Source organism: Salvelinus namaycush, chromosome 9 (genome assembly GCF_016432855.1).
Source record: "Salvelinus namaycush isolate Seneca chromosome 9, SaNama_1.0, whole genome shotgun sequence".
NCBI lineage: Eukaryota > Metazoa > Chordata > Actinopteri > Salmoniformes > Salmonidae > Salvelinus > Salvelinus namaycush.
Window position 1 is genome coordinate 54,172,502 of NC_052315.1, and position 25,777 is coordinate 54,198,278.

Genomic DNA, 25,777 nt, shown 5'->3' on the forward strand with positions numbered 1-25,777 from the left:
GCAATGCAAAGTGGGAAATCACTGACGCAGATGGCTACCCAATTGAATTCTACAATATGTTTGCTGCCAAACTGCACCCCCACCTGCTTGAAATGTTTGAAACCGATACAGACCGATCTCACTTTTAAATGCAAAAATATTTGCGAAATTGCTTGCCTCTCGACTATGACAGACATAACAGATCAGACAGGGTTTATTAAGGGTCGACACTCCTTTTCTAACATTCGATGTCTGCCTAATGTCATACTCTCCTGCATCTTCGGATGTTCCTGAAGTGGTTCACTCTTTAGATGCGGAGAAGGCATTTGACAGGGTAGAATGGGAATATTTATTCTCTGTAATGGGAAAATTTGGCTTGGTGCGAACTTAATTACCTGGGTCCGACTTTTGTACTCATCACCCAAGGCATCAGTACTTTAAAAAAAACTTTGTTCACAGTATTTCCCATTATCAAGGGCCACACGCCAGGGATATCCAATGTCCCCTCTGTTATTTGCCCTGGCGATAGAACCCCTTTCCATTATGCTAAAGGCCACACCCTCAATACATGGTATCTACAGATAGGGACTGGAACACAAAGTTTCCTTGTATGCAGATTACTTGCTTTTATATATCTCAGACCCTGAAGCGTGTGTCCCTGTGGTAGTGGGCCTAATGCGTAGGTTTGGTGTGTTTTTGGGTTATAAATTGAATTTCTCAAAAAGTTAATGTTTTCCTATTAATGAATTAGCATTACAAATTCCACGGGATACTATTCCATGTCATATGTCCAAGTCCGGCTTTAAATATTTAGGGGTCCAATATCACCCATACCTTGTCTTCCCTCCATTATGAGAACTTTATTCCCCTAATCAGCAAACTTCAACTAGAATTTCAGAGATTGAGTATTCTCCATTTAACTTACATTTTACTTACTTTACTATATGTAAAACCCTTTCTGAAGCATTTGATATAAAGTTGCAGCCAAATGCAGAAATGTTTTTTTCGGAGTACCAAACAATCATTCTCTGACAAATAGACAGCTGCATGCCATTGCCTTTGCCTCCCCATTAGCCTGCAGAAGGATTTTATTGGATTGGAAATCTATCAACCCTCCCTTAGCATCAGATCTTGCAGGCTGTTCCTAAAATCAAAATGTTTAAGTATACCATTTGAGGGTCAACCAACATTCATTGTGAATAAAATATCACACACACAACACCGTTCAAAAGTTTGGGGTCTCTTCGAAATGTCCTTGTTTTTGAAAGAAAAGCACATTTCTTGTCCATTAAAATAACATCAAATTGATCAGAAATACAGTGTAGACATTGTTAATGTTGTAAATGACTAATGTAGCTGGAAACAGCAGATTTTTTATGGAAAATCTTCATAGGCGTACAGAGGCCCATTATCAGCAACCATCACTCCTGTGTGCCAATGGCACATTCTTAGCTAATCCAAGTTTATTATTTTAACCTCTTAGTGAATAGGGGGCGCTGTATTCACTTTGGGAAAAATTTGTGCCCAAATTAAACGGCCTCGTACTCTGTTCTAGATCATACGATATGCATATCATTATTACTATTGGATAGAAAACACTCTGAAGTTTCTAAAACTGTTTGAATTATATCTGTGAGTAAAACAGAACTCATTTGGCAGCAAACTTCCAAACAGGAAGTGAAAATTCTGAAAATGGGGCTCTGTCAGGCCTTGCCTATTCAATTGCCTTTTATTTATGGATCTGTATGCACTTCATACGCCTTCCACTAGATGTCAACAGGCAGTAGAATGTTGAATGGGGTGTCTAGCTTGATGTGAGACCGAATGAGAGCTTTTGGAGTGACAGGTCCGCCCTATTGGCAGTATTTAGCCGCGCACCAGGGAACCCCACATTGTCTTCTGAAATGCGTTAGGTATACACGACGAAATGCTCCGTCTTGGAATTTATTGGATACATATGAGAAAAACATCATAAAGATGGATTTTCAACCGAGTTTGACCAGTTTATTCAACGTTTATTGTGACTTTTGGAATTTTTCGTTCCATGCGCCAAGAGTTGATGGACATGTTCGCGCCACAATGCTAGCCAAAGTTGCTAATTCGACAGAAGAAATGGACATTCTAAAACAAAACAACGATTTATTGTGGAAATATGACTCCTTGCACTACATTCTGATGGAAGATCAAAGGTAAGAGAATATTTAAGATGTTATTTCGTATTTTTGTGGTATATGTTGGCTCCAACATGGCGGAGAATTGCTGGGCGCTGTCTCAGAATATTGCATGCTGTACTTTGTACTAAAGTAATTTTTTTAAATCTAACACAGCGGTTGCATTAAGAACCAGTGTATCTTTCATTTGCTGTACAACTCCACTGCGGCCCCGTTGATGTGGATCGGGGCGTGCGCCCGCTGCTGTCTCCTGAAGTCCACAATCAGCTTCTTCGTGTTGATGTTGAGGGAGAAGTTATTTTCCTGGCACCACTCCGCAAGGGCCCTCACCTCCTCCCTTTAGGCTGTTTCATCGTTATTAGTAATCAGGCCTACTACTGTTGTCATCTGCAAAAGTTGATTTATTTTTTTACCCCTTTTTCATGGTATCCAAATGGTAGTTAGTCGTCTCATCGTTGCAACTCCCGTATGGACTCGGGAGAGGCGAAGGTCGAGAGCCGTGCTTCCTCCGAAACACAACCCAACCAAGCCGCACTGCTTCTTGACACAATGCCCACTAAACCCCGTAACCAATGTGTCAGAGGAAACACCGTACACCTGGCGACCGTGTCAGCATGCACTGCGCCTGGCCCACCACAGGGGTCACTAGTGCGCTATGGGACAAGAACATCCCTGCCGGACAAAGCCTCCCCTAACCCGGACGACGCTGGGACAAATTGTGCACAGCCCCATGGGTCTCCTGGTCACGGCCAGCTGTGACAGAGCCTGGACTCGATCCCCGAATCTCCAGTGGCACAGCTAGCACTGCGATGCAGTGCCTTAGACCACTGTGCCACTCAGGAGGCGTGTCGTCTACAAACTTGATGGTTGAGTTGGAGGCGTACGTGGCCACGCAGTCACGGGTGAACAGGGAGTACAGAAGGGGGCTGAGCACGCACATTTGTTGGGCCACTGTGTTGAGGATCAGCGTAGTGGAGGTGTTTCCTACCTTCACCACCCGTCAGGAAGTCCAGGATCCAGTTGCATAGGCCTGGATTCAGACCCAGGGCCCCGAGCTTAATGATGAGCTTGGAACGTGCTATGGTGTTTACGGCTGAGCTGTAGTCAATGAACAGCATTCTTACAAAGGTATTGCTCTTTTCTAGATGGGATAGGGCAGAGTGCAGTGCAATTGCGATTGCTTCATCTGTGGATCTATTGGGGCGGTATGCAAATTGCAGTGGGTCTAGGGTATAAAGGTAAGGTGAAGATGATTTGATCCTTACCTAGCCTCACAAAGCAATTCATGATGACAGAAGTGAGTGTTATTGGGCGATAGTCATTAAGTTTGTTACTGTACCCAAGAAAGTGCAGGTAACCAATGGTGGTGATAGCAGACTGTGATAGGGAGAGATTGAATATGTTCGTAAACACTCCAGCTAGCTGGTCTGCGCATGCTCTGAGGACGTGGCTAGGTATGCCGTCTGGGCCCGGCAGCCTTGCGAGGGTTAACACTAACATTTATTACTCACGTCAGCCACGGAGGAGGAAAGCCCCCCGTCCTTTAGGAGCAGGCCGCGTCGGTGGTCCTCAAAGCGGGCAAAGGTGTTTAGCTTGTCTGGGAGCAAGACATCGGTGTCCGCGACGTGGCTGGTTTTCCCTTCGTAATCCATAATTGTCTGGAGTCCTTGCCACATACTGAATTGCGACTCCAACTCTCTGTACTGACGTTTTGCCTGTTTGATTTTATGTTTTTATGGAGGGCATAACTGGACTGTTTGTATTCGACCATATTCCCAGTCACCTTGCTGTGGTTAAATGCCGTCGTTCGCGCTTTCAGTTTTGCAAATAGTGCCATCTATCCACGATTTTTGGTTTGGGTAGGTTTTAATCATCAGTGGGAACAACATCCCTTATACACTTCCTTATGAACTCGGTCACCGTGTCAGTGTATACATCAATGTTATTCTCAGAGGCAAGCCAGAACATATCCCAGTCCGCGTGATCAAAACAATCTTGAAGCATGGATTCTGATTGGTCAGACCAGCGTTGAATAGACCTCAGCATGGGTACTTCCTGTTTGAGTTCCTGCCTATAGGAAGGAAGGATCAGAATGTAAGTCGTGATCTGATATGCCGAAGGGAGGGCGGGGGAGGGCCTTGTAGCCATCCTGGAAGGAAGAGTAACAATGGTCGAGAGTTTTTAAAGCGTGAGTACTACAGGCAATTGGTTGATATAAATGCTACCGGAGTTTTCTTAGATATACTTTGTTAAAATCCCCAGCTACAATAAATGCGGCCTCAGTATATGCGGTTTCCAGTTTGCACAAAGTCCAGTTTAGTTCCTTGAGGGCCGTCGTGGTATCGGCTTGGGGAAGAATATACATGGCTGTGACGATAACCGAAGAGAATTCTTTGGGGAGGTAATGCGATCGCCATTTTATTGTGAGGTACTCTAGGTCGGGTGAACAAAAGGGCTTGAGTTCCTGTATGCTACCACAATCACACCATGCATAGTTAACCTTTTGTGGGTTCCAAATATCTCTAACGGTCGCCCCAGCGTAAGTTGTTTTATGCAAGTGATGTCAGAATGCACTCACTGTTTCAAAATGTGACTGTTACGCAACAGGACAGTTAACACACGCTGCATGCTAATGATCTATAGGCTGTTTTTGTCAATTTAGAATTATTTTCCAACAAGTTGTATTTTCTAACAAAAATTTGAATGGAGAGGTGTTCCGCTTCCTCATTAACTCACAAAGAAGTAGCCCATTTCAGCTGCTGTACGGATGAGGACAGTATATCCGGAGAGAGCCATGATTACGTGAAACAGAGTATGTTACAGTCCCTGATGTCTCTCTGGAAGGAGCTCCTCGCCCTGAGCTTGTCTACTTTATTGTCCATGGACTGAACATTAGCAAGTAATAGACTCGGAAGCGGTGGATGGTGTGCACGGCTTGAGTCAAACTACAAGTCCATTCCGAATACCTCTTCTCTACCGGCGGCGTCTTGGAGCAGCCTCGGGGATAAGTTAAATTGCCTTGGGGATACGAACGAAGGATCCAATTCGGAAAAGTCGTATTTCTGGTCGGAATGCTGGTGAGTTACCGCCGCTCTGATATCCAAAAGTTATTTCCGGCTGTATGTAATAATGCAAAAAAAGTTGTGCGCTAATAATGTAAGAAATAACTACTAAATATATTCTCCAAAGTTGCTTAGGAGCTAGAAACAGAGCTGCAATTTCTATCGGCACCATCAGTCTACTGAAAACAAACAAAACCAAACAATTATTAACTGAAATTGCATTTACCTGTGGGTCCTGTTTCATCTGGGTGACCAGTTTCTGTAGAAGAAAGAGATACATGTGGGTAGGATAACAAAAGCATTCAGGGACATTCCGCAAGACTACTTCAGCCCGTGGACAGTGAACCCTATATGCAAAACATTAAACTGTATTAAACCCAGTGCACCTGTCCCATACCCAATTGTGACAGTGGCCATCATTCAGTCTGAAAAAATAGCATATACAACACTTTTGTATTTTCATCATTATAGTATATGATTATTATAATTTGAATATTTGATTAGGTTATGACTTTATAAAATACTGAAATATGACTTCTTACATGTAAATTACATACTCGTACATTTTACATACAGTATTTACATTAAACTTTATAAAGACATACTATAGGCCTACAGTATGAGGCCTACAGAGTTAGAAATTGCCTACTCATCCTGAAGATAACTAAAACAAATCGATAAATGAAACAGAGTTGATAAGAGCTGTAATCGACAACAAAGTATAAAAATAACCCTAACACGCTAAAGAACCACATACCTTCATTAACTGGGTGCTAAACGTCTGGTTCCTATTGCTATGAGGTGACGTGGGACATTACTAGGCAGAGGACTTACTAAGCTGGCCTTTCAAAGCGCTGTGGCCAGGTCTACTCTATGTGGCTGACCACTCCTCTGGGAGAGTCCTGTTCAATGTGCTGGGAGTGTGGTTATGGGGCATTAGGGACTGAGCACAATTGAAGATACTGGCCTGACCCCACTGGTGCTCAACAGCAAGGAGGCTTAAGACCTGGCCTGCGTAGTGAATAGGGTGTCATTTGGGATGAATCCATTATCTAGCACACTCATGCTTACTCACTAACAAACATGTAATGAAAAGGGATGCTTGAAGTTGACACAAATAGCGCATTCGGAAAGTATTCAGACTCAACTATTTCCACATTGTTACGTTACAGCCTTATTATGAAATTGATTAAAATTGTTTATTTTCCCCCCCTCCATCTTCACACAGCACAGGCTGTACACACTCCAATAATCTCTCATTCACAATTTGACAAGGACTTGATAATTTCTCGAATTTCATCGCGGCTTCCCCTTTGTGGCCGCAATGCACCCTAAAGAAATACATGCCTTTTGCAGCCCGGACTGCTGCGTTGTGCCCTTCTCCCCATGTGTGCTGCTCAATCTGAAGCGTCTCTCACTCACATAGCTCTCCGTCACGTGATCGGGTCTTTCTCACAGGCTACATTAAAGTGAAGACAGGCACATCAGGGACACAACTACACGCGTCCTTATCCAATTCCGAGGTGCATATTAAAGATAATGGAAGAACGTTCCACATTTACTTTTCGGCAGCCAACAAGATGAGTAGGCCTAACGAACAGCAAAAGCACTAGCCTGTCAATCTACTGTCCCCCAATAGTACAAAAGTCGACCTATTCTGTGCGAGAAATAAATATTCCAAACAGTCTGGGACAGTTGTGGGATGCGATAGATCCTAAACGAATACAACCACAAGCATTAAAACTTTTTTTAATGAAATGTGACTGATGCAACAGATCAGAACATTTAGCTTAAAATGTTGATCAACTATTAGGCTTTTTCTTCACATTATGAGCGCAGCAATGTGCACATGATAGTAGGCTACAAGCGCGAATGTTCCATTATCAGGAAAACACCATTATCGAAAGTCACCACAAATGCAATTATGCATGTAATGCTTTTATTATAAAAAGGTGCATTTTTATGGTGAAAATTATCTTCCCAAAACTTGAAACTCACACGCTGCTTATATATGCCAGTTAGGCTCTACACCCCTTGTAAATCAGATTAATGTGCTTAATTAAGAAGTTATTTGGCCACTTTAGTTGTGATACAAACTTTATTAAAACAAAGGCTACATGAGGTGTGCGACTATGATTAGAAAAAGTCGCCAAACAAGGCACTGTTTCTTATGCTGGGCATCATTCACAAGTAATACATATATTTGATAGGCTAATAGTCACCCATCAGGCTATTCTCAATTTAATCTGGTCTTCACACATATAGTCGTATGAAAAAGTTTGGGCACCCCTGACAATTTCCATGATTTCCATTTATAAATAATTGGGTGTTTGGATCAGCAATTTCATTTTGATCTATAAAATAACTGATGGACACAGTAATATTTCAGTAGTGAAATGAGGTTTATTGGATTAACAGAAAATGTGCAATATGCATCAAAACAAAATTAGACAGGTGCATAAATTTGGGCACCCCAATAGAAAAAGCACATCAATATTTAGTAGAGCCTCCTTTTGCTAAAATAACAGTCTCTAGACACTTCCCATAGCCTCTAATGAGTGTCTGGATTCTGGATGAAGGTATTTTGGACCATTCCTCCTTACAAAACATCTCCAGTTCAGTTAGGTTTGATGGTTGCCGAGCATGGACAGCCTGCTTCAAATCATCCCACAGATTCTCAATGATATTCAGGTCTGGGGACTGGGATGGCCATTCCAGAACATTGTACTTGTTCCTCTGCATAAATGCCCGGGAAGATTTTGAGCAGTGTTTTGGGTCGTTGTCTTGTTGAAATATCCAGCGCCGGCGTAACTTCAACTTTGTGACTGATTCAACATTATTCCCAAGAATCTGCTGATATTGAGTGGAATCCATGCGACCCTCAACTTTAACAAGATTCCTAGTACCGGCACTGGCCACACAGCCCCACAGCATGATGGAACCCACACCAAATTTTACTGTGGGTAGCAAGTGTTTTTCTTGGAATGCTGTGTTCTTTTGCCTCCATGCATAACATCCCTTGTTATGACCAAATAACTCAATCTTTGTTTCATCAGTCCACAGCATCTTATTCCAAAATGAAGCTGGCTTGTCCAAATGTGCGTTTGCATACCTCAAGCGACTCTGTGGCGTGTGTGCAGAAAAGGCTTCTTCCGCATCACTCTCCCATACAGCTTCTCCTTGTGCAAAGTGCGCTGAATTGTTGAACGATGTACAGTGACACCATCTGCAGCAAGATGATGTTGTAGGTCTTTGGAGGTGGTCTGTGGGCTGTTTTTGACTGTTCTCACCATCCTTCGCCTTTGCCTCTCCGATATTTTACTTGGCCTGCCACTTCTGGCCTTAAAACTTCTTGATAGGGGGCGCAATTGAAACATATGGCAAAATATGCGTACCCAATTTAAACTGCCTATTTCTCATCCCCCGAAACTAGAATATGCATATAATAGTCAGATTAGGATAGAAAACACTCTGAAGTTTCCAAAACTGTAAGAATTTTGTCTGTGAGTTAAACAGAACTTTTATTGCAGGTGAAAACCTGAGAAAATTTCAAGCAGGAAGTGGCACTAATTTTGAGAGCTCTGTGTTCGAAAGCCTTCCTATTGCATATGTGAAGTCTCATCAATAAGACCTCTTTTTCTATGTCTTCCCTAAGGTGTCAACAGCTTTTAGACGTAGTTTCAGGCCTTTATTTTGAAGGATGAGCTTGTAAGAGCAAATTGAGCAAGTGGACAGGTGGGGGCTCTCCGGGTGAATCATGCGTAAATCTGAAAAGGTAGCCATTGTTTCTCTCGCTCTAGTGAGAAGCCAACTGTGCCGGTCGATTTATTATCGAATAGTTTTGTGAAAAACACAATGAAGTTGGATCAGAAACAACGGTTGGCATGTTTGTGGACATTATGGATATCATTTGGAATTTTTTTCGCCGTTGTCGCGAACGCTTTTTCCTGTGAATTCCTGGGTCATGACGCAACAAACAAACGGAGTAATTTGGATGTGAAACATATCTTTATTGAACAAAAGGAACATTTGCTGTCTAACTGGGAGTCTCGTGAGTGAAACCAACCGAAAATCAACTAAGGTAAACGATCCATTTGATTGCTTTGCTGGATGTTGTTACCGAGTTACCTGACGCTAGCTGTTCTTATTGTTTTGTCGAGCAATCGATACATTTACACAAATGCATGTATTGCTTTCGCTGTAAAGCATCATTTCAAAATCTGAGACGACAGATGGATTAAGGAAAGGCTAAGCTGTGTTTTGCAATACTCCACTTGTGATTTCATGAAATTATATTTTATGATTACCCTCTGGCGCTAGGCTAGGCTATGCTAGTCAGGGTTTTTAATGACAGAAAACCCGGATCCGGGATGGGTAGCAATGAAAGGTTAACAAGAACTGTGCCTGTGGTCTTCCATTTCCTCACTATGTTCCTCACAGTGGACCTTGACAGCTTAAATCTCTGCGATAGCTTTTTGTAGCCTTCCTCTAAACCATAATGTTGAACAATCTTTGTTTTCAGGTCATTTGAGAGTTGTTTTGAGGCCCCCATGTTGCCACTCTTCAGAGGAGAGTCAAAGAGAACAACAACTTGCAATTGGCCACCTTAAATCCCCTTTCTCATGATTGGATGCACTTGTCTATGAAGTTCAAGTCTTAATGAGCTCACCAAACCAATTGTGTGTTCCAATTAATCAGTGCTAAGTAGTTACAGGTATTCAAATCAACAGAATGACAAGGGTGCCCACATTTTTGCATAGCCTATTTTTCACATCTGATTTACTTTCATACAACTTAATATTGCTACACTAAAAATCTTTGTTTGGACAATACCCCAGTACTCAGCTTTTATTATAAAATGAATGGCATGCCACTGTGATCATTTTCTGTGACGACAGAGTAAATTATTATGCAGCCTCAGAGGGGTGCCCAAACTTTTTCATATGACTGTATATACAAATTAATGTGTGTGTGACATTTGTTTCGATTTAGAATGGGCCACTATCATGCACCTGTATCGAAACAGGAGTAGCAGGAAAACAATACATGTCATCTATGCACTTAAATAGCGAATGGAGGACGCTTTTCCCTGTGGTTTATTTTCATGCCAGCCAGGTAGGCTATACTCCTGTGGTAAATAAGCAATGTGCTTATTATTAGGAAAGTTGAGAAATAAATATAGTAGCGGCCATCATTCTGTTCACTCCCGCAATTGTACAGCCTATTGAAATTTTGCGCAACATGAGCTCATGTGTGTGAAGTGTTTAATTAGATTTTCAATAACATTTGCATTGATGTCAGAGTGATAAGACTGACAGAGTGCTGAGTACCAGGCAGTTAGCAAGTTTGGTAGGCTACTAATGTCCATCAGCAGCATCAGAGCTTGGAGAAGCCTAAATACTGTGACTAATTGGTCATGTGGAATTTGACTGCCTTCATTACTCGTGACCGCCGGTGTGGCGGTAATACGGTCATCGCAACAGCCCTAGATGTGACGTTTGGCTTTCATGCCAAAGAGATCAATCTTGGTTCCATCGGACCAGAGAAACTTGTTTCTCATGGTCAGAGTCCTTTAGGTGCCTTTTGGCAAACTCCAAGCGGGCTGTCATGTTCCTTTTCCTGAGGAGTGGCTTCAGTCTGGCCACTCTACCATAAAGGCCTGATTGGTGGAGTGCTGCAGAGATCGTTGTCCTTCTGGAAGGTTCTCCCATCTCCACAGAGGAACTCTGGAGCTCTGTCAGAGTGACCATTGGGTTCTTGGTCACCTCTCTGACCAAGGCCCTTCTCCCCCGATTGCTCAGTTTGGCAGTGCGGCCAGGTCTAGGAAGGGTCTTGGTGGTTCCAAACTTCTTCCATTTAAGAATGATGGAGGCCACTGTGTTCTTAGGAACCTTCAACGCTGCAGAGATGTTTTGGTACCCTTCCCCAGATCTGTGTCTTGACACAATCCTGTCTCGGAGCTCTACAGACAATTCCGTCAACCTCATGGCTTGGTTTTGCTCTGACATGCACTGTCAACTGTGGGGCCTTATGATTTGGAAAGGCACACAGCTGTCTATATGTCCAATCAACTGAATTTACCACAGGTGGCCTCCAATCAAGTTGTAGAAACATCAACGATGATCATAGGAAACAGGATGCACATGAGCTCAATTTCAAATCTCATAGCAAAGGGTCTGAATACTTATGTAAATAAGGTATCTATTTGTTATTTGTAATATATTTGCTAAAAAGGCAACCAAAAATGTTCCGCTTTGTTATTTTGGGGTATTGTGTGTAGATTGAGGATTTTTATTTATTTATTTAATACATTTTTGAATAAGGCTGTTACGTAACAAAATCTGGAAAAAGTGAAGGAGTCAGAATACTTTACAAATGCACTGTAAAAGGAAGTTAGGATTCGCCCCTAATTCTAATATGTACCTAGTTGTGCATTGACGTCAAATCGGAGTAAAAATTCTACTTAAGTGGAAGTATGGATTCACCCCATAATGCAATGGTCTTCAGTGGATCTTCTCAAACATACACTGACTCGGTGACTGGGTTCATCAGGAAGAGCATAGGTTACGTTGTTCCTACTGTGATGAAAACTTATCTATTTCAGAAACCGGGGAGACATGGCAGCATTCGCACAAAACAGAAAATGCAAACTACCACAAGGTGCCTGAGAACATTGACTATTGCAAACAGACCAACTATGACCACCGAAAGGAATTCAGAGAGACAAAAAGTCAGAGCAGAGACAAAGTGGAGTCACAATTCAACAGCTCAGACAAGACGCATGTGTCAGACTCCAGACAATCATGGATTATAACAGGAAAGCCAGCCACGTCACGGACACTGTGCCTCGCTTCCAGACAAGCTAGACACCTGCTTTGAGGAAAACAACACAGAGCCACCGATGTGGAACCCCACCGCTCACGAAGACTGTGTACTCCTGATCTCCCTAGCCGAAGCAAGTAAGACATTTAAACAAGTTAACCCTCGCAAGGCTGCCGGCCCAAACTGCATCCAAAGCAGTGTCCTCAGAGCATGCCCAGACCAGCTGGCTGGAGTTTTTATGGACATTTTAATTTTCTCACTATCCCAGTTGGTTGTCCACACTTGCTTCAAGACGTCCACCATCATTCCTGTAACCAAGAAAGCAAAGTTAACCGAACTAACCGAACTAAATGACTTCGCCCCATAGCACTCCTGTTATCATGAAGTGCTTTGAGAGGATAATTAAGGATCATATCACCTCCATCTTACCTGACACCATAGACCCACTACAATTTGCATACCGCCCCAACAGATACACGGACGCAATCGCCATTGCATTGCACACTGCCCTATTCCACCTGAACAATAGGAATACCTATGTAAGAATGCTGTTCATTGCCTACAGCTCAACCTTCAACACCATAGTGCCTCCAAGCTCATTACTCAGGGCCCCGGATCTGAACCCCTCCCTGTGCAACTGGGTCCTGGACTTCCTGATGGGCCAACCCCAGTTGGTGAAGGTAGACAACAATACCGTCGCCAAGCTGATCCTCACACAGGGGCCCCACAGGGGTGAGTGCTCAGCCCCCTTCTGTAATCCCTGTTCACTCATGACTGCGCACGTCGCCAACTCAATCATCAAGTTTGCTGACGACGCAACAGTGGTAGGCCTGATTACAAACAACGACGAGACAGCCTACAGGTTTCTCGTCAGTTTCTCTAATGACTGCCTCGCCTGGTTCACTAACTACTTCTCATATAGAGTTCAGTGTGTCAAATCGGAGGGCCTGTTGTCCAGGCCTTTGGCAGTCTCTATGGGGTGCCACAGGGTTCAATTCTCGGGCCGACTCTTTTCTCTATATATATCAATGATGTCGCTCTTGCTGCGGGTGATTGTTTGATCCACCTCTACGCAGACGACACCATTCTGTATCTGGCCCTTCTTTGGACACTGTAAACAAACCTCCAAACGAGCTTCAATGCCATACAACATTCCTTCCGTGGCCTCCAACTGCTCTTAAATGCTAGAAAAACTACATGCATGCTCTTCAACCAATCGCTACCAGCACCTGCCCGCCCGCCTAGCATCACTACCCTGGACGGTTCTGACTTGAATATGAATATGTGGACAACTATAAATACCTAGGTGTCTGGCTAGACTGTAAACTCTCCTTCCAGACTCATATTAAGCATCTCCAATCCAAAATTAAATCTAGAATCGGCTTCCTATTTCGCAACAAAGCCTCCTTCACTCATGCTGCCAAACATACCCTCGTAAAACGGACTATCCTGCCGATCCTTGACTTCGGCGATGTCATTTACAAAATAGCCTCCAACACTCAACTCAGTAAATTGTATGCAGTCTACCACAGTGCAATCCGTTTTGTCACCAAAGCCCCATATACTACCCACTATTGCGACCTGTATGCTCTCGTTGCCTGGTCCTCGCTACATATTCGTCACCAAACCCACTGGCTCCAGGTCATCTATAAGTCTTTGCTAGGTAAAGCTCCGCCATTTCTCAGCTCACTGGTCCCCATAGCAACACCCACACGTAGCACGCGCTCCAGCAGGTATATTTCACTGGTCATCCCCAAAGCCAACACCTCCTTTGGCTGTCTTTCCTTCCAGTTCTCTGCTACCAATGACCGAAACGAATTGCAAAAATCACTGAAGTTGGAGACTTATATCTCCCTCACATCTATCACTCCAGTGTTAATTGCTAAATTGTAATTACTTCGCCACTACGGCCTATTTCTTGCCTTACCTCCTTACTTCATTTGCACACACTGTATACAGATTTTCTATTGTGTTATTGACTGTATGCTTGTTTATCCCATGTGTAATTCTGTGCTGTTGTTTTTGTCGCACTGCTTTGCTTTATCTTGGCCAGGTTGCAGTTGTAAATGAGAACTTGTTCTCAACTGGCCTACCTGGTTAAATAAAGGTGAAATAAAAAATAAATAAAATACATTTCAAAAACAGGGATGAGGTGGGTGCCTTGGCGGAGGTGGTGCCAGGAAAATAACCTCACCCTCAGCGTCAAAAGAAAAAAAGGAACTGATCATGGACTACAGGACACAGCAGAGAGCACGCCCCCATCCACATCAACGGGCCGCAGTGAAGAGGGTAAAAAGCTTCAAGTTCCTCTGCGTGCACGTCACTGAAGACCTGAAATTCACACCAACAGCGTGGTGAAGAGGGCGCAACAGCGCCTCTAACCTAAGGAGGCTGAAGAAATTTGGCTTGGCCCATAAGACTCTCACAAACTTCTAAAGATGCACCCTAATGTAGCTGTTCTTGTCTATTGATGTTTTGTATTGTGTCATGTTTCATGTGGACCCCAGGAAGAGTAGCTGCTGCTTTTGCAACAGCTAATGGGGATCCTAATAAAATACCAAAATAATTGAGCATCCCGTCAGGCTGTATCACCGCCTGGTACAGCAATTGCACGGTCCGCAACGGCAGGGTTCTCTACAGGGTGGTGCCGTCAGCACAACGCACCATCGAGGGCACACTGCCTGCCTTCCTGTGACACCGGGTGCTGTAGATGTCCTGGAAGGTCAAGAAGCTCATCAAGGACTGTTCACCCCACTATCATCAAGAAGGCGAGGACATTACATAAACAGCTTCTATCCCTAGGCCATCAGACTATTAAACAGCCAAAACTAGACGGCCTCCGTCTAGTACCCAACTCTGTCCCTTAGTCACTGTCACTAGCCAGCTACTCAGGGACGGTTGCCCTACGTACATAGTCATTGAACACTGGTCACTTTAATAATGTTTACATACTATTTACATATCTACTGCTGTACAACATTTTTAGCATTTAAAAATGTTTCATTATTGTGTGCTTGTTGGATATTTACTGCATTGATTGATAGAAACATAGCATTTCTCTGCACCCGCCATACCATCTACTAAACTGTGTAAGCGACCAATACATTTTTACTTTATTTGATAGGACTAATAGCGGTGATTCAACTTGACAGTTAGCCAAGTTGATTAGAGTACTTTGTCATCATTTGCAGGCCTAACAAAGAGCCTGAACACTGAGCTGATGAACAAGAGAACACCTTGTTTTTTTCCCCTCCTACCTGATGGACTTGTATTTCCACTTTCAAGGCCTCCTGTAATGTTTGTAATTCCATCATTGAGCCAGTCAGTGTGCCAGTCAGTCCGGGGGAACGTTCAGCCTGTGTACAGAGACAGAAGGAGAATGGTAAAAACATCAGACAACAACACCTTTAATTCTCACAGTTGAATCAGTGGTTTCAAGCTTGCAGTCATCACAACCAGAGAAGATTCAACATTTCCAAAGCTCTGTCACACAATCCATGATGGAAACCATTTTAATGTCAATATGCGGAGTTCAAACAATTACACTGTCCCCATCCGATTCGGAACAAAATACTCTGGAGGTGATAATCATGGCTTGGGTTTAATAGTCTAGTCTGCATGTTAAAGAATACAGTCCATTGAATACAGTACATTACATAAGTCCTGAAGGACATACAGTGCATTCGGAAAGTATTCAGACCACTTCCCTTTTTCCACTTTGTTACATTACAGCCTTAATATAAAATGTATTAAATTAATTAATTTTCCTCAATCTTACACACAATACCCCATAATGACAAAGCAAAAACTGGTTTAATTTTTTTTGTAAATGTATTATTAAAAAAATACCTTAATTACATAACTATTCAGACCCTTTGCTATGAGACTCGAAATTGAGGTCAGGTGCATCGTGTTTCCAATGATCATCGTTGAGATGTTTCTACAACTTGATTGGCGTCCACCTGGGGTAAATTCAATTGATTGGACATGATTTGGAAAGACACACACCTGTCTATATAAGGTCCCACAGTTGACAGTGCGTGTCATAGCAAAAACCAAGCCATGAGGTCGAAGGAAATGTCCATAGAGCTCTGAGACAGGATTGTATCGAGGCACAGATCTGGGTAAGGGTACCAAAACATTTCTGCAGTATTGAAGGTCCACAAGAACACAGTGGCCGCCATTCTTAAATGGAAGAAGTTTTGAACCATCAAGACTCGTCAGAGATCTGGCCACCTGGCCAAACTGAGCTATCTGGGGAGAAGGTCCTTGGTCAGGGAGGTGACCAAGAACCCAATGGTCACTTTGACAGAGCTCCAGAGTTCCTCTGTGGAGATGGGAGAACCTTCCAGAAGGACAACGATCTCTGCAGCACTCCACCAATCAGGCCTTTATAGTAGAGCGGCCAGACTGAAGCCACTCCTCAGTAAAAGGCACGACATCCCGCTTGGAGTTTGCCAAAAGGCACCTAAAGAACTCTGACCATGAGAAACAAGAAAAGGTTTTACGAAACCAAGATTGATCTCTTTGGCATGAATGCCAAGCGTCATGTCTAGAGGAAACCTGGCACCATACCTACGGTGAAGCATGGTGGCAGAATCATGCTGTGGGGATGTTTTTCAGCAGCAGGGACTGGAAGACTAGTCAAGATTGAGGCAAAGATGAAAGGAGCAAAGTACAGTGTCATGACTCTCCTGGTCAAGGATCAAAGGCCTCAGATCAGCTTGGTAAATAGCTTACAACAACCAGACCCTCTTAACCACAGAAGAGGTTTTGACACCTTAACACTCGGTCATAAATTAGGCAGGAGACGAATCTCTCCCTTTGCTCCTCAGTATTGGGAAAGGAAGGTCTTTGTTACAGAGACATTTTGCCGCCCAAAACTATAAACACCCAAAGAGTGAACTTTGGAACAATATTTATAAGATAGGAATGTGCTTTTGGTTTTCTAAAGAGATGGTTTTCATTGTCTGTTGCACATTAACTAAGCCACGCCCCTAATGAGGTCAAAAGAGCATGTCAGTGTGATGGAACCGCCTTTCCGACCAGAGTGCTTAAAAGGACTCATTAAGAAATAACATATAAGACCAGCAGACAGACAGCGTGAGCTGATGTTACAAATGGTTGAAATTCTAAGACTCAACACGAGGTGAGAAGATAACCTCACCTATCAGACCAGAAAAGTGTGGAGCGTTGGCCACACATTGAAATGGTTAGAAACTCTGGAACTCTCAACACGAGTGAAGATAAAGACTAGACCAGAACATTTGACAGTCTGCAGCTGTGCATGTAAAGGGTTCTAGAACTGAACTGTCTACCCGAGAAAGGAAGGAGACGAGCCCATCTCAGACGATCATTGGTCCATCTGAAGAAATATCCACTACAAGCCGGAACACCTAAGGACATTGTGACCTCTGGTGGACAACAAGAGCCTTACATCCATCGAGCCACTTCCCATAGAAGGATCGATTGGTTTCAGAGAGACGAAGGACAAAGACATCTACACGTAAATACATTACATTCCTTACCCCAAACAGGCGGTGGTTTGTGAGCAAAGTATTATTATTATTATTTTGAGGGTAGTTTCCAAATGTATGATACATTTGACTCTCAATCTCTTATCTACCCCTCCCTCTCCATATGTGTAACAAGCCATCATAACTTTTTAGTCCACTGGGGACTTATATCATGTAAGTGTGTATGTGTATTCTGTGTTATTATTTAGTTAGTAAATAAATAATTAAATCAAATTGGTGTAGTACTGAATGATCAGAAAAGGCTGGGGTTCTTGTGGATTCAAGAGGTCTGCGATGTTCAAAATGAGACCGATATGAGGTAATGATTAATAAATGACTGTTGTTGATGAAAGAGATATCTATACATCTATAGAGTTTAATTTGGGAGATGGTAACTCATAAAAAGACTTTCCTGTGGTGCCCCAAATTCGCAATGAGTTAATTGTTACATGATTAATTTAAATCGAGTAACAATTAAACCTAGTTGATTCGATAACAGTGATCACCTTAATGATAGCCACGACAACAGAGATCCTTGATGAAAACTTGCTCCAGAGTGCTCAGGACCTCAGACTGGGGCGAAGGTTCACCTTCCAACAGGACAACAACCCTAAGCATACATCCAAGACAACGCAGGAGTGGCTTCGAGACAAGTCTCTGAATATCCTTGAGGTGCCCAGCCAGAGCCCAGACTTGAACACGATCGAATATGTCTGGAGAGACCTGAAAATAGCTGTGCAGCGACACCCCCATCCAACCTGACAGAGCTTGAGAGGATCTGCAGAGAAGGGAGAAACTCCCCAAATACAGGTGTGTCAAGCTTGTAGCGTTATACCCAAGAAGACTCGAGGCTGTAATCGCTGCCAAAGGTGCTTCAACAAAGTACTGAGTAAAGGGTTTGAATACTTACGTAAATGTGATACTTTTTTATTTATACATTTGCAAAAATATCTAAAAACCTGTTTTTGCTTTGTCATTATGGGGTATTGTGTTTGTAGATTAATGAGGGGGCAAAAATGGTAATCCATTTTAGAAAAAGGCTGTAACATAACAAAATGTGGAAAAAGTCAAGGGGTCTGAATACTTTCCGAATGCATTGTACATCCTGGCAAAAAAAGCAAGGTTATGAGTCGAACACCCTGAAAAAAAACAGCTATTCACTTTTTCTTTGAGTCTTTTAGGATATTTATCAACATAACCTTGGATGTACAAAAGGCTGAATATTGTAACCTTGTGAATAGTAAAAAATAGTGAAGGAATGTGATAATTAACTCCCACCCTTACCTTCACACCGTCTCCAGGTTGAATACCATCCAATTGAAGCATTAAAAGAGCCGCTGTACGTAAAACAGAAAACACAGTAACTGACCTTTACTCCAACAGCAAAGAAACAATTCACCTTTCAGTAACAAAACTAAAAATAAGTGGTTTCTATTAGGGCACACGTCTTCAAAAGGTTTCGGAACAGAAAACAAAAATGAGCCTTAAGTCCAAGAAGTCCCTCCCGTGTTGCTGTCCATTTTCCCCCGTTTGGTGCCTAATGAACCTGACCCTGATATAGAGGGTCGCCTATGGGCTTCTCAAAAGACCGTCTTCCGTCCCGTCCCCTCTTCTCTGTGACACGGAAACCGATAAGCGGTCGAGAAGGAGCATGTAAATTCGTTAGAAGGCAAACGTAAGTGTCCTCCCCTCCTTGATAGCCACCTTTCATCAAGGATACTCACGTGTATCCTATCGTGGAAGAGTTTTGAAATCTGCCACACCCCCTTTGAGTCAGCTTTTGTTTTGTCAGAGGAGAAAAACATACACACGTTTAAAAACAATATGCTACTTATTGTTTTAAATCGATAAAATGTCTTGCACAACTAACTTCATTTGTTTTTATCACTTTACACATTTATTTAGTTTGGGATCCACCCCTGTAAAACGTCATTTACCTAACGACGCGTGAACGGAGAAGGACCGCCTCATTTCAAGCAAGCTCATTTCCATCCACGTTCACTTTCCTCGATTCACTTTGACCATTTTCAATAGGAGGCGCGAGAGGACGAAGGATAGAGGACGCAGGAGGTGAGAAAATCTGATACATGGCATATGACTTGTGTTCACTGCTACTCTGACCCTAATTCCAACTGCCCACCTGGCAGATCTAAAGGGACTGTAATCAGGCTGGGGCGGTATCCAGATTGTCAGACATTCATACCGACCTTGTGCCATCCTGGGATTTTTGGTAATACCGGAAGATGCTGATTTTGGAAGACGCTAACCAGCTAGATAACTACTAAGTTAGCAAACCAAATGCACAACTGCAGAGCATTTAGCACATTATAGACAGTTATCTCAATAGTATAAGATACACTACATGACCAAAAGTATGTGGACATCTGCTCGTCAAACATCTCATTCCAAAATCATGGTCATTACTATGGAGTTGGCCCCCCCCTTTGGTGCTATAACACCCTCCACTCATCTGGGAAGTATTTCCACAAGATGTTGGAACATTGCTGCGGGGGCTTGCTTCCATTCAGCCACAAGAGCATTAGTGAGGTCGGGCACTGATGTTGGGCGATAAGGCCTGGCTTACAGTCGCCGTTCCAATTCATCCCAAAGGTGTTGGATGGGATTGAGGTCAAGGCTCTATCCAGGCCAGTGAAGTGCTTCCACACCGATCTCATCAAACCATTTCTGTATGGACCTCACTTTGTGCACAGGAGCATTGTCATGCTGAAACAGGAAAGGGCCTTCCCCAAACTGTTGCCACAAAGTTGTAAGCACAGAAATATCTAGACTGTCATTGTATGCTGTAGCGTTAAGATTTCCCTTCATTGGAACTAAGGGGCATAGCCCAAACCATAAAAAACAGCCCAAGACCACCAAAACCTTTACAGGTAGCGTTCTCCTGGCATCCTGCCAGATGGTGAAGCGTGATTCATCACTCCAGAGAACGCGTTTCCACTGCTCCAGAGTCCAATGGCGGCAAGCTTTACAACACTCCAGCTGCATTGTCCATGGTGTTCTTAGGCTTGTGTGCAGCTGCTCGGCCATGGAAACCCATTTTATGAAGCTCCCGACGAACAGTTCTTGTGATGACGTTTCCAGAGGCAATTTGGAACTCGGTATTGAGTGTTGCAACCAAGGACAATTTTTACGCACTACAGCACTCGGCAGTCCCGTTCTGCGAGCTTGTGTCTCTTACCACTTCGCGGCTGAGCAGTTGTTTCCCCTGGACGTTTCCACTTCACAATAACAGCACTTACAGTTGACCGGGGCAGCTCCAGCAGGGCATAAATTTTACAAACTGACTTGTTGGAAAGGTGGCATCTTATGAAGGTGCCACGTTGAAAGTCACTGAGCTCTTCAGTAAGGCCATTCTACTGCCAATGTTTGTCTATGGCGATTGCTTGGCTGTATGCTCGATTTTATACACCTGGCAGCAACAGGTGTGGCTGAAATAGCCAAATCCACTAATTTGAAGGAGTGAAAAACATACACTACTTATAAAAAGTATCCAGCTGGCAAATATTTAGTTGCGCATTCCATACTGTAATTAGATTGTTGTGCTGCATTCGCCAGGCAGTCAGTGACTCACAAGGCTCCGGTCTATCCTTGTTTGTGTTTGTAAACAAACATGTGACTGGGGACTACCGGTAAATTTTATAATGAAAAATAATGTGAGGGATGAAATGATGATCGTGATCTGCTTTATCTCCTAACATATTGCACATGTTTAACTGCAGGTATTTACTTAAAAAGTAGCTACCAATATTAAAAACGTCAAAGAAATAGTTATCAGAATTCTGTGTTAATGCAACCCGATACCATTAACTGGGTTATTTGGAAATAGCCACAAGATGGTTTATCAATACCGTTGGAACTATTTCTTTGAAGTTTTTATTTTATAAACTTTGAATATTTGTAGCTACTTTCCAAGTGAATACTTGCAGTCAGTCAACTTGTGCAATACATTAGGAGATAAAGCAGATTGTGTTCCTCATTTCACCGGTCACATAGACAAAAGGTAAAAAAATATCTTGCTGCTTTTTATAAACGCAGATCTAAAATGTAACTCATTGTATTTTCTGCTTGGCTTCAGACTAATTTAAGCACTTCTCCACTCGGATGAAAAATGTTTGCTCTTGTCATTCATCAGTCAGACAGCGCTCTGACTGATGTGTAGCTACTGTTCTCCAGTAAAATGCAAGATTACCTTCAAGCAAAACATTACGAAATGTAGCTGGCTTCATTCTTTCTATGATAAACAGAAATATGATGGCCATGCATCGTCTTTTTCATTGTAAGCTAATAGTTGCATGCCCCGGATCACTCTATTGAAGCAAAAAAATATGTCAAAGTTCAATATAAAACGTAAGTGAAATGGTTTAAAAACGCAGATTGTATGATGGTCTGTGTTTTGAAAATGCTGATTTCTGAAAGCTAATGTGACCCCTGGGTATATACACGATATACCGCCCAAGCCTAACTGTAATGATGATATGAATCTGCGTAAAGCTCATTGTTTCAAAGGCCCATAGTATTACTTTCAAAGTGACGGCACTTTGAATCCTGCACAACCACCTTGGTTTATGGATCAACTTGCAACGTCAAAGAAAGCCAATAATTCTTCTACTGAATTAGAATTTTTGTTCTTAGCATGCACAAGAGTAAATAAAACAACTTGGAAATGACATTCGCAGGGCACTGACGTGAAGCTCACAAAAGCATACATTTGGCTGGTTCCGTGGGACAACAAACAAACAGTGAGAACCGGGAAACCAGCGAGTCCGCCCGAGGCAATGTCACAGCCGTCCAGTCTGATTGATTTCCGGGCCAAAGCTGCCAGCCAAGAGAACAATTACAACAGGAGCTGTTGCAGGACTCACCACCTGGCAGTGTAACTGGTCTCCACTCTCTCAGACTCCCTGCAAGACAGTAGATGCAGAGCCCACTAGGCCTACATGAGACTCCCCACCACCACAAATTGGGCTTTCAGGATGGCTAAGTCACGCCAAAATTGAAAAATTACCAGAGCAACCGAGCCAAGTTCACCTGTAAAGTCAGTCATGTTAAACATGGGTGGACAACGTGCAGGATCATTTGCAACTAAACGTGGTTTGACCAAACATGAATTTTCATACATGGTTCTGATCATAACAGACAGTAATAGTATATAGGTAGCAGTGGGTGGCAATAATATCCCTTGGCCACTTTCAGTTTCCCTACTTCTGAACTAAACCACCCGTACAATCCATGATTCCTAATGACACAGATTGGTTTGAAACCTACTAGTGTGAAACGTAATCAGGAAAGCTTACCTAGTTTATTAGGTGGGCTACAGTTACTGTCCATGATAAAATATTTTATTTCCTGTATAGAGGTTGATTCTATGCAGCTAGAAGAGCTGTGCATGTACAGTAAGAGTATGTGTAATTAAGCTAGAATCACTTCCAATCGCCATTCTACAGCATGGAGCCAGCCTGGAGCCAGACCAACAGCAGAACAGAAGAGTGACATGATTAAAAAAAACATTACTTGGTTTATATACGCTTAAACAAAAACCTTTTACTGAGTGACAGTTCATAAGGAAATCAGTCAATTGAAATAAATTCATTAGGCCATAATCTATGGATATCACATGACTGGGCAGAGGCGCAGCCATCAGAATGTTTTTCCCCCACAAAAGGGCTTCATTACAGACAGAAATACGCATCAGTTTCATCAGCTGTCTGGGTGGCTGGTCTCAGACGATCCCGCAGGTGAAGAAGAAGGAAGTGGAGGTCCTGGGCTGGCGTGGTTACACGTGATCTGCGGTTGAGGCTGGTAGGACCTACTGCCAAATTATCTAAAACGACATTGGAGGCAGCTTATTTGTAGAGAAATGAACATTCATGCTGCATGAACATTCATGCTGCCAAACATACCCTCGTAAAACTGACTATCCTACCGATCCTCGACGATGTCATTTACAAAATAGCCTCCAACACTCTACTCAGTAAATTGGATGCAGTCTATCAGTGCCATCCGTTTTGTCACCAAAGCCCCATATACTACCCACCACTGCGACCTGTATGCTCTCGTTGTCTGGTCTTCGCTACATATTTGTCGCCAAACCCACTGGCTCAAAGTCATCTATAAGTCTTTGCTAGGTAAAGCTCCGCCTAATGTCAGCTCACTGGTCACCATAGCATCACCCACCCGTAGCACGCGCTCCAGCAGGTATATTTCACTGGTTATCCCCAAAGCCAACACTTCCTTTGGCCGTCTTTCCTTCCAGTTCTCTGCTGCCAATGACTGAAACGAATTGCAAAAATCACTGAAGTTGGAGACTTATATCTCCCTAACCAACTTCAAGCATCGGCTGTCAGAGCAGCTTACAGATCGCTGCAGCTGTTCACAGCCCATCTGTAAATAGTCCATCCAACCAACTACCTACCTACCTACCCCATCCCCATATGTTTTTTTCTGCTCTTTTGCACACCAGTATTTCTACTTGCACATCCTCATCTGCACATCTATCACGCCAGTGTTAATTGCTAAATTGTAATTACTTCGCCACTACGGCCTATTAATTGCCTTACCGCCTTACTTCATTTGCACACACTGTATACAGGTTTTCTATTGTTTTATTTACTGTACGTTTGTTTATCCCATGTGAGACTGTGTTGTTGTTTTTGTCACACTGCTTTGCTTTATCTTGGCCAGGTTGCAGTTGTAAATGAGAACTTGTTCTCAACTGGCCTACCTGGTTAAATAAAGGTTAAATAAAAAAATATATAAATAAATAAATGTAAAAAACAGGGATGAGGTGAGTGCCAGGAAAATAACCTCACCCTCAGCATCAACAAAATAAAGGAGCTGATCGTGGACTACAGGACACAGCAGAGAGAGCACGCCCCCATCCACATCAACGGGACGCAGTAAAGAGGGTAAAAAGCTTCAAGTTCCTCCTCCCCCATTGTTTTCCAAGCAGAGCAGGCAGGCCCGTTGCCTTACGACTCCAGACTCCACACAGACAGTGTGTACACATGCTGCTTCAGAGACAGTTAATTTTTTTATTTTAACTTTATTTAACCAGGTAGGCCAGTTGAGAACATTTCGTAATGTCACTGAAGACCTGAAATTCACACTAACAGCGTGGTGAAGAAGGCGCAATAGCGCCTCTAACCTAAGGAGGCCGAAGAAATTTGGCGTGGCCCATAAGACTCTCACAAACTTCTAAAGATGCACCCTAATGTAGCTGTTCTTGTCTATTGATGTTCTGTATTATGTCATGTTTCACGTGGACCCCAGGAAGAGTAGCTGCTGCTTTTGCAACAGCTAATGGGGATCCTAATAAAATACCAAAATAATATACAAAATAGCCTCCAACACTCTACTCTGCAAACTGGATGCAGTCTATGACAGTGCCATACGTATTGTCACCAAATCCCCATATACTACCCACCATTGCGACCTGTATGCTCTCGTTGGCTGGTCCTCACTACATATTTGTGGCCAGACCCACTGGCTCCAGGTCATCTATAAGTCTTTGCTAGGTAAAGCTCCGCCTCATCTCAGCTCACCAGCATCAGCTGTCAGAGCAGCTTACCAATCATTGCACCTGTACACAGCCCATCTGTAAATATTCTGTAAAAAAAAATTCTACTCCTTTGCACCCCAGTATCTCTACTTGCACATTCATCTTCTGCACATCTATCGCACGTCTATCACTCCAGTGTTTAATTGCTAAATTGTAGTTATTTCACCACTATGGCCTATTTATTGCCTTAACTCCCCAATCTTACTACATTTGCACACACTGTATATAGACTTTTTCTATTGTGTTTTTTCTATTGTGTTATTGACTGTACGTTTGTTTATCCCACGTGTAACTCTGTGTTTGTGTCGCACTGCTTTGCTTTATCTTGGCCATGTCACAGTTGTAAATGAGAACTTGTTCTCAACCGGCCTACCTGGTTAAATAAAGTTAAATGTAAAAAATTAACTGTCTCTGAAGCAACATGTGTACACAAGGTCTGTGTGGAGTCTGGAGTGGTAAGGCAACGGGCCTGCCTGCTCTGCTTGGAAAACAATGGGGGAGGAGCAAACGGGGCGAGACAAACGGGCCGAGACCATTTTGTGGGCTGTAGTGGAGCAGGTTGAGAACTTCAAGTCCCTTGGTGTCCACATCACTAAACTAACATGGTCCAAGCACACCAAAACAGTAGTGAAGAGGGTACGATAACACCTA

General features: G+C 43.0%; 1 protein-coding gene across 1 annotated transcript in view; it reads right to left on the reverse strand.

Moving 5' to 3' along the window:
- Positions 1 to 25,777, reverse strand: part of LOC120054201 (PHD finger protein 21A-like) — a 100,032-nt gene that overhangs the window by 72,220 nt on the left and 2,035 nt on the right. The window contains exons 2-4 of the mRNA XM_039001657.1: positions 18,835 to 18,887; positions 15,292 to 15,390; positions 5,439 to 5,471 (exon numbers count right to left, since the gene is read on the reverse strand). Of these exons, the coding sequence (XP_038857585.1) occupies positions 5,439 to 5,471; positions 15,292 to 15,390; positions 18,835 to 18,876 (174 nt within the window). The 5' untranslated portion in view covers positions 18,877 to 18,887. The remainder of the gene's footprint in view (positions 1 to 5,438; positions 5,472 to 15,291; positions 15,391 to 18,834; positions 18,888 to 25,777) is intronic.